The following is a 10,392-nucleotide window of genomic DNA, read 5'->3' as shown; positions in this document are numbered from 1 at the left end:
AGTGAGCTACTGGCATGGATTGGGGAGTGGCTGTCTGACAAAAGGCAGAGAGTTAGGATAAAAGGTTCTTTTTCGGAATGGCAACCGGTGACAAGTGGTGTCCCATCGGGTTCAGCTGTTCACTTTATATATTAATGATCTGGATGAAGGGACTGGGGGCATTCTGGTGAAGTTCGCTGATGATATGAAGTTAGGTGGACTGAGGAGGTGGGGAGGCTGCAGAAAGATTTAGGACAGTTCAGGAGAGTGATCCAGGAAATGGCTGATGAAGTTCAATGTGAGCAAATGTAAGGTCTTGCACTTTGGAGAAAATAATACTGGACTATTTTCTAAATGGTGAGAAAGTTCTTTAAACTGAAGTACAAAGGGATCTGGAAGTACTAGTCCAGGATTCTCTAAAGGTTGATTTGCAAGTTGAGGCTGTAATTAAGAAAGCAAATGTAATGTTGTCATCTATCTCAAGAGGGTTGAGATATAAAAGCAGTGATGTGCTTCTGAGACTTTATAAAGCTCTCGTTAGGCCCCATTTAGAATACTATGTCCAATTGTGGGCCCCCACACCTCAGGAAAGACATACTGGAGTGTGTCCAGCAGAAATTCACATGGATGATCCCTGGAATGGTAGGCCTAACATATGATGAATGGCTGAGGATCCTGGGATTGTATTCATTAGAGTTTAGAAGGTTGAAGGGAAATCTAATAGAAACTTACAATAAAATGCATGGCTTAGAAAGGGTGGACACTGGGAAGTTGTTTCTGTTAGGCAGAGAGACTAGGACCTGTGGGGACAGCCTTAGAATTAGACGGGGTCAATTTTGGATGGAAATGAGGAGGCATTTCTTCAGCCAGAGAGTGGTGGGTCTGTGGATATCATTGCCATGGAGCACAGTTGAGGCCAGGAAATCAAGGCAGAGATTGATAATTCCTTCTGAGATCAAGAATTTAAGGGCTATGGGGAGAGTGCGGGTAAGTGGAGTTGAAATGCCCATCAGCCATGATTAAATGGTGGAGTGGACTTGAGGTGAATGGCCTTACTTCCACTCCTATGTCTTACGATCTTATCTTCAGTTTTCATTTCCACTTCATCTCCATTGTGTGGTGTCTGAAAGAATCCAATTCTGCTTTCACATCTACTTTACTACCTAATCAGTCTTCAACTTTAAACAGTACTAGTTTGACATATTGTGCAACCACCTCTGAAGTATTGAGAGTAAATGTTCCAAAATTAGGTATAACCCAATAAATAATCACCTTCATTTTTAAAAAATTCATTCTCATGATGAGGGCATCACTGGCCAGGCAAACATTTATTGTTCATCCCAAAGGGCCTGGAGTCACATATAGGCCAGATCAGGTAATTTCCTTCTCTAAAAGACATTCATGAACCAGATGTGTTTTCCTGACAATCAGCAATGGAATCACAATCACCACTAAATACAAATCCCGCTATCTGCAATGGTAGGATTTGAACCTAGGCCCCCAGAACATTACCTGGATCTCGGGATTAACAGTCCAGTGTTAACACCACTAAGCCATCACCTCCCCATAGCACTTTTCCTGTTATTTATGAAATGTAGCAACCAATGTTTGTACAGCAAGTTCCATAAAGAGCAATGTGTCAATGATCAGATAAACCTGTTTTGTGATAGTGCCTGAGAGATAAATATCAAACACCTCATCTGGGAAAACTCAAAGCTTTTTTTGGAAGATTCCTTTTGGACCTTTTACAATCCAAGAGGATAAAGAAACCCTTGGTTAAACATATCATCTGAGGGATAGCATGCCAACACTCTCTCTATGTTGACATTGGCCCACAATTTGTGTTTGTGTCGAAAATCATACTTGAACCCACAATCTGAGGCAACAATTGCTACTCACTGAGCCAGAATAACACTATGCATGGCTCATGATTTAATACACAACTACAAATTGGACTCAATGAGTGTCTTGACAATTTCAGAATTGATTGTGATTAATAATCTTGCTGAATTTATTTTTTTATTGGGATCTAAGACTGCAGAAAATTGCAGAACTGTGGATATAAACTATCTGATTGCAACTTATGTATGCTGTTTCTTGGGAATAAGGCAATGGTCTCTCTAAAATAAAGAAAGTAACTCAGATTGACATAAAACTAAACTACAAAAAGCAAACACTGCAGTTGCTGGAAACCTGCATAAATATAATCTCCATTCAATATCAATATTACAGAATAAGCTTCTCCCAACTGTGCGAGCAGAATTGGGATACCTGGTGCAAAGTAGAATCTCACTAAAGCAGATCTAATGAAATATGTTTACAACTGGAGAGCTTACATAACTAAATAAATCACGGAAAGCAACATTTTTACTTTATGTAGGGAAAATATATTCCAAATACAGTTCAAAAATACTTATTTTGCTGTAAAATACTTTAGAACAACTTGAGGTCTTGAAAAAGGTGGCAAATCAGACATTGTGTTTTGCATTCGCTAATGGGTGAACAAAAATTTTCTCCAATGGAATACATCATATATGTATTGCCATGGCTGCTGAGATGGCTCTATGCATGCACAGTGGTTCGTGCCTGCACGCAGTGACTTCTAACTTCATCACAAAGCATTCCAGGTGGAAAATTAGCAGTGATAATTTGCACAACATCATCATTATGCACAGACTGAAATCAGCTGGAGGGTATCAGTGTCTCCAGGGATTGTTAGAGGGTATCACTGTCTGGTCTTGGGGATTGGTATCTGGTTCACTATCTGGGTTTAGGGAATGATGGAGGTATGGAATCCTGAGGCCTGTGAAGAGGGAGTGGAAGGGTCTGAGCTAAGGTAGAGGGTACAGTTTGGCTTCCTTCCTAACCTGGATCCCAGTTCTCCTCAATGCATTACCCCACCACCTATCCTTTCCTTACCCAGGTGTGTTCGCCAGTTGGCTCTGCTACACTCCAGCATGACTGCAATCTTTTAATCCAATGAATGCAACAAGAAGAAGAGTGGGCCTGCCATGCTGACTGATCTCTCCCATAACCTCAGCTCTAGCAAGTATTTGTTATGACTAGGACACATTCATGTTCAGCTAGTTGTTTGTAGAAATTGCCATTAACTAACTGAGATCACTTTGGAGTTTATTTGCGTTTCTTGACTGTGAAAAATTGAAGCAGCCCCATCTTTCTTGTTAGCAGCTGCCTGACTTGTCACTGGGGGAAATGCGAGGAAACGCGTAGCATTTGTGAACATCCATGCTAGCAGCTTAGCAATTGTGTTGTGTTAGCACCAGATAAAGTTAATTAAATGTTGGAAACACAAAGATTTAGTTGGTGCAGTGGTTCAACAGTTAGCGCTGCTGCCTTACAGGAGCCGGGACCCAGGTTCAATTCCACCCTCAGGTGATTGTCTGTGTGCAGACTTATATATCCTCTCCGTGTCTGTGTGTTTCCTCCAGTGGTCCAAAGATGTACAGGTTAGATGGATTGGCCATGGTGATTTGCCCATAGTGTCCAGAAATGTGCAGGCTAGGTGGATTAACCATGGGAAGTGCAGGGTTGGAGGGGTGGGGTGGGTCTGGGTGAGATGCTCTTCAAAGGGTTGATGTGTACTCAATGGGATGAATAATCTGCTTCTGCATTGTAGGCATTCTAAGATCATGGTTTGCATTCCTGCAAGATTGCAAGAGCCTTTCTAGATATAAGAAAGGTAAGAGTGAACATTGGATCACTGGAAAATTGGGCTGGACAAGTACTACTGGGGAAGGAAAAAATGGTGGAGGAACTGAATAGACATTTTGCATGAGTTTTCACAATGGAAGACACCAGCAACACACCAGAGCTTCAAGAGAGTCAGGGGGCAGAAGCGAGTGTAGCGACCATCATTAAGGACAAAATCATGGGGAAGCCAAAAGGTCCAAAGGTGAATAAATCACCCAGACCAGATGGTCTACACCCTAAAGTTCTGAAGAAGATGGCTGAGGAGATTGTAGAGACATTAGTAGTGATCTTTCAGAAATCACTGGAGTCAGAGAGGGTCTCAGAAGGCTGTAAGATGATTGATGTAACACCCTTGTTTAAGAAGGGAAGGAGGCCAAAGACAGAAAACTGGAGGCCAGTTAGCCTGACCTCAGTCATTGGCAAGCTTTTAGAGTCCATTATTAAGAATGAGATTGCAGAATACTAGGAAGTACATGGTAAAATAGGGTTGGGTCAGCATGTCTTCGTCAAGGGAGATCATGCTTGACAAATGTTTTAGAATTCTTTGACAAGGTAATGAGCAAGCTAGACAAAGGAAAGCCAGTGGATTTCCAGAAGGACTTTGCTACACAGGAAGGTGTTAAATAAGATTGGATCCCATAGTATTAGGGGTAAGATACAGGTATGGACAGAGGATTGGCTGAATGGCACATTGGCAGAAGGCAGGAAGTAGAGACAAATGGTTCTTTTTCAGGATGGCAGCTGGTGACTAGTGGAGTTCCACAGGGGTCTGAGGTGGGACCACAACTATTCACGTTATACATTAACTATGTGGACAAAGGAGCTGAGAGCATTGTTGCTGAGTTTGCAGATGACACAATGATAGAGTTAAGGAAGCAGCAAAGCTGCAGAAGGACTTGGGACAGACTAGGAGAGTGAGCAAATGAGTGGCAGATGGAATACAATGTTGGGAAGTGTGAGATAGTGCACTTAGGTAGGAAGAATAGACGCATAGACCATTTTCTAAATGGGGAAAGGCTTTTGAAATCTGAAGCACAAGGGGACTTGGAGTCTGAGTTCAGGTTTCTCTTAATGTTAAAATGCAGGTTCAGGTGGCAATTGGAAAGTCAAATGCAATGCTTGCATTCATTTCAAGAGGGCTAGAATACAAGAGCAGATATGTAGTACTGAGGCTGTTTAAGGCTCTGGTCAGACTGTATTTGGAGTATTTTGAGCCGTTTTGGGCCCCTTGTCTGAGGATGGATGTGCTCGTACTGGAGGGGGGATCCAGGCGAGGTTTATAAAGAATGATTCGGGGATGAAGTGCTTGTTGTATGGGAAGTAGTTGAGGACTCGATAGAGGTTAGAAAGATGATAGGGTATCTGAATGAAATTTACAGAACACTGAAGGGCCTGGATACAGTGGACATAGAGAAAACATATCAGTTAGTAGAAGAGACTGGGACTCGATTGCACAGAATGCACTCAACCTCAGAGTGAAGGGACAGCCTTTTAGAACTAAGATAAGGAGGAATTTCTTCAGTCAGAGGGTGGTTAATCTGTGGAATTCATTGCTGCAGCAGGCTGTGGAGGCCAAGCCATTGAGTGCATTTAAACAGGTTCTTGATTGGTAAGGATTACAGGGAGAAGGCAGGAGAATGGGGTTGAAAAACATATCAAGGAGAAAGTGAGGACTGCAGATGCTGGAGATCAGAGCTGAAAATGTGTTGCTGGAAAAGCGCAGCAGGTCAGGCAGCATCCATGGAACAGGAGAATCGACGTTTCGGGCATAAGCCCTTCAGAAACATATTGGCCAAGATCAAATGGTGGAGCAGACCCAATTAGCCCATGGTCTGACGGTCTACAAATTTTATTCCTTGGTCACCATTCCATCTCTCTCCCTGCCAAATGACCATTCACAATATTTAGTTTCTATTTGATCTCAGGTTATGCTTCTTACCCTACATTCACCACCATAGGCAGCTCACCAGCACCTTTTCAAGGGGAATTGGGGATGGGCAATAAATGCTTGTGAGCCAGTGATGCCCACATCCCACAAAGTTAATTTTTTAAAAAATTCACAGCTATCACTATATCTGCCTAACACTACCCAATACCTTTTCCTGGTTGAAATGCTCATCCATGCCTTTATCATCTGTAGGTTTGGAGATAGTGAGGACTGCAGATGCTGGGGAGTCAGAGTGGATAAAGCATAGAGCTGGAAAAAGCACAGCAGGTCACACTGCATCAGAGGAGAAGGAGAGTCGACATTTCAGGTCGGAACCTTTCATCAGGATTTGGGGAAGGGGACTCAGAAATAAATGGAGGCGGGGTGGGGGCCGGGGAAGCTGGGTGGGATTGCAATAGGTGGATGCAGATAGGAGGTGGCTGTGATTGGTTAGTGGGAAGGGGTGGAGTAGATAAGTGGGAAGCGAGATGGACAGGTTTGGTCAGGTTAAGGAGGCAGGGCAGAGAGGGAGGGCTGGACCTGGGATGAGATGAGATGAGATGAGATGAGATGAGGAGATTTGGAAGTTCGTGAATTCTATGTTAAGGCCATATGGTTGTAAGCTCCCAAGGCAGAAGATGAGGTGTTCTTTCTCCAGTTTTCATGTAGCCTTGTTATCTCTAGGTTTTACTATTGCAATGCTGTTCTGCCAGACTCCCACATTCTAATCCCTACAAATCTGAGGTCATTCAAAGTTCTGCTGCCTGTTTCCTGCTTATGTCAGGAGTCTTTCACCTAGCACCCCCATGTTCACTAACCTTCGCTGGCTCATATTTAATTACTTTGATTTTAAAATTGACCACTTTTGCCAAACGTTTGGTCACCTGAATAAACATTTCCTTAATGTTATAATTTGTTTAATATATAGGTCTGATTCAAAGTATCTTTTGACATTTTATTATTTTAAAAAGCACCAAATCGATACAAGTAGTTGTACACAAATGGAAGACTTATTTAAAAACAGAAGTTGATTCTAGATATTTCAAGTAGAACCATGTACACTGTACGTTATTAAGATGTGACTCTCAAAGCAAATGCACGGTATTATTAGATAAACTTTTTGCCCTGGTCTTTTTTATCCCCTGACAGTGGGGAGGGACTTGGGAGGGGGGGGGGAGGGACTTGGGAGGGGGGGGGGGCGGGCCGGTGAGGTTGATGAGAACGAGGTTGGGGAGAATGAGGATGGGATTGGGGAGAATGGGAGGGGTTGAAGTGATTAGAGAGGGGGTGGGGGAGAGTGGGGAGGCAATTTGATGAGAGTGGAGAGGGAATTGGGGAGATTGGGAAGGATTGACAAGAGTGGGGATTGGGTTTGGTGAGAGTGGGATGGAGGTTGGGGAGAGGGTTGGGAGACAGTTGGGGAGAGTTGGAGGGGTTGAAGAGTGTGGGGAATGGGTTTAGCGAGAATGGGGAGGGGGTTTGTGAGAGTGGGGCGGGTTTGGGAAGAGTGGGCAGGGCTTGGGAAGAGTGGGAGGGGCTGAAGAGAATAGGGAAGGGATGTGGTGAATGGGGGAGGATTTGAAGAGATTGAGGAGGGGACTGGGGAGAGTGAGGAAAGGGTTAATGAGTGAGGTGAGATAGGATGGAGATTTGTCGTCTCTTCTCAATGATGACTTTTCTAAAAATCGCTGACTCTCCTAAAAGCGTCCATTCAAATATTCTCGACGCTGATCTTATTTGTCCTTTTCACAGCCCAAGAGAAACCAGAGACAGTTCAGTTGGCTGAACTGAATATTTACATCTGAACAGCGTCGGTCTTTACGGAGATAAACTTACCCTGAAAATAGTTGGTTCAGGTGAGGGGAGACGGTGAACGTCACAGAATTTTCGCTTGCTCGGTCTCGAAGGCGAATTTTAAGACCAGATTGAGCTTTTACACCAGTCCTAATAAAGGAAGATTGCTAACGTAGACATTAGAATTTAACACAGGCTTGCAAAAAAAAAATATTCGGAAAGAATTAGAGGAACCGTCTGTACCAGTGACTCATTCCCTGCTGAACCCTTTTAATAAACAGGATGATCGCAATTTTCACCGGCCAGCCTATTGCTTTGATAATAAGGGGGATGTGAATTAAACCTAGCCCCGATCCACAATCTGTCTGGATAAACATTCCCCCGTTTAAAATGCTCAAGTGACTTGCATACGAAATGGTTAATCGATTGGCTACTATTTCAGTTTGCAGACTGGATTCCACTCCTGACTTGTTGTGCTGCCGGGTGCTAGGTAACCGCTTCATACAAATACAGGTGTGTAAAACAAGCCAATGTAACTCACTATCAATCATTCGTCAGAGTCACAATCTGTCAGACAGGTATTTCAAACGGCGGCTCATACAGCGAGCAGCCAATCCCTTAGAAATGTATTATACTGTAAGTGCGTTTCATTCAATTGTTCTCACCTTCACTAACTCAGTTTTTAATCCTTTCCGAGTAATAAATAATTTTTTTTTTAGGAAAAATCTGGTTGCATTTTCACACCATCAGGTGAGTAGTTAGGATCTGGAACGCACTGGCTGAGAGTGTAGTGGAGGCTTGTTCAATCGAGAGTTTTAGAAAGGGATTAGACTGTTATTTTAAGAAGGAACAATGTGCAGGCTTACCAGAGAATGGCAGCAGTGCATCTTGTAGATATGTAACTACTGTCACAGTGCCAGTCGTGAAGGGTGTGAATTTTGAAGTCGGTGGAATGGGTGCCACTCAGGCAGCCTGGCATTGAACCGATTGAATGCTGTTGGAGCTGTTACTCCATCCAGGCAATTGGAGAGTATTCCAACAAACTCGCTGATCTGCTTATTTCAAGGGTCTGTGCAGAGTGGAGGGGTGATTGGTCTCCTTCTTCACTGTCACAGTTCTTTGGATATATCATTACCAAATGTTGTGAAACCTAACATAAATCAAGGACACATCTATAAAAGTTGAGGTATTGATGATTAAATCACAGAAAATAAACAATAGATTCCATGTCTTGACAATTTTAACAAGAAATGGGCTTAATTTAAAGCTTTTTGAAGGTTCGGCCAGTTATGTGCAATTCTGGTCTCCCTCCTAAAGGATGTTATGAAACTTGAAAGGGTTCAGAAAATATTCACAAGGGAGGGAGGGAGAAGAGGACAGAGAGAGAGAAATGACTGGTGGTGTTCCATATTGAGGATCACTACCCTTCGGGCCAGGGAAAAGGTTGAGAAGGAGAGTTCTTCATAGTAATCTCAGGCAGTGTGGAAATTGAACTGCTGGCATTACTCTGCATTGCAAACCAGACATCCAGTCAACTGACCTAACTGGCTCCCATAGCATACTATAATGTATTCTTAGATATGCAGAAATCTCCATATCTGGGACAATAGGTGATTGTTGGGCACCATGTCAAAACTGACTGTGTATTAGCAAAAGATACCTAGGGAGGTGCAGAGTTTTATTTAGGAACAGGAAACAAATAGTATACAAGAAAAAACTGTCAAGTTTAAAAGATAAAATTCACAGTTTAAAAATGGAGATTAAGCTTTGAAGATACTATTCACATTACATTTACTGCATTTTCTTTTAAAATGTTTATTTTTTTAACCCTGTGTGAAGTTACTAATACATTTTTGACTCTAGGCCTTCCTCCATTTATGTTTCAAGCTACCATTCTGTTCGCTAAATGGCCATTCCATCAGTTGTCCTGATCTCTTGTCACTGCATAAGAATACAGGCTTTATCTGCAAGGTTAACTGATGCCAGTCGGAAGAAACCCATGGAAGATATTTTCCTCTTCTCTATCACTAGGGCACAGAGATTTTGTAAGTAAATATGAAATCTTTTTGCTTTGCAAGATTCAGTAAAGCGAGCACCAAGCAGCAACTTTAAACAGTAAGCTGTTCAACATTGTTATGTACAGCACTCAATGCACTGTGGGATATCCTAATATCTAGGCAAGGTGCTTGATAAATGCAAGTCTTTTTCTCCTTATAACCACGCTAATCCTGCTTTGCTAATACCATTCCCTCAGAAGCAACTTTACAATTATTTTACCCACACTATTTCCCATGATAATTTTCAAAGTTAGAATGCTTGCTGTTTATTATTTTAGTTACCTTTAAACCAAAATATTTCAGGCGAAAGCCCAGATGTGGAAAACCGACTAGCGACATCAATCACTGGTGATCCCCAGTTGGGCTTGCAAACAAGAATTCTTGTGAATGAATCCCTAAAAATGTAAAAAGAGTAAAGATCTCCATGGTGTTTGAAAGATTAATAATGTACTAGCATATCTGTAAATATTAACAGTAATAATTTTTCAAAAATGGATTTGAAAGCTAGGCTCAGTAATGGTGACCATGAAACTATAATCGATTGTCCTGAAAACATATCAAGTTCATAATGTCCTTCATAGAAGGAAATCTGCCTTAGGAATCATTACTTGGTCTGCTCTTTGAATGACTCCAAACCAAGAGCAATACAGCTGATTTGACTCCCCTCTGAAATGGGCAAGCAAGTACATATAACACAAATAAGAAGGGAGGAAAGATTCTAAGACAAATGGAGAACAAATGAAATGCAGTCAGTTTCTGAAGTTATTGAATTCAATGTTGAGATCTTGAGGTAGTAATGTGCCTAAACTGAAAAATGAAATGTTGCTCCTCGAGCTTGTATTTTGCTTTGTTAGAACATTATAACAGGCCCAAGGCAAAAATGTTTGCATAGGTGGTTTATTGAATGGAAAGTCTGCATCTTTG

At 42.1% G+C, this 10,392-nt stretch overlaps 1 protein-coding gene across 2 annotated transcripts in view; it reads right to left on the bottom strand.

Moving 5' to 3' along the window:
- Window positions 1-8,456: 8,456 nt before the first annotated feature.
- The window catches only part of gnb1l (guanine nucleotide binding protein (G protein), beta polypeptide 1-like), a 34,968-nt gene continuing 33,032 nt past the window's right edge, over window positions 8,457-10,392 (bottom strand). Inside the window, exons 7-8 of one of the 2 annotated variants that reach the window (XR_011962993.1) lie at window positions 9,751-9,863; window positions 8,457-8,561 (exon numbers count right to left, since the gene is read on the bottom strand). Coding sequence is in view for 1 of the 2 variants with exons in the window: in XM_072587773.1 (XP_072443874.1) it covers window positions 9,807-9,863 (57 nt within the window). In the remaining variant the exon portion in view is untranslated. Of the gene's footprint in view, window positions 8,562-9,165; window positions 9,864-10,392 lie in introns of those variants that run through there. The other variant, XM_072587773.1, reaches the window with a different exon arrangement.

Source organism: Chiloscyllium punctatum, chromosome 17 (genome assembly GCF_047496795.1).
Source record: "Chiloscyllium punctatum isolate Juve2018m chromosome 17, sChiPun1.3, whole genome shotgun sequence".
Taxonomy (NCBI): Eukaryota; Metazoa; Chordata; class Chondrichthyes; order Orectolobiformes; family Hemiscylliidae; genus Chiloscyllium; species Chiloscyllium punctatum.
Note: the sequence above shows the minus strand (reverse complement) of the source record. Positions and strands in the feature narration are given on the sequence as shown.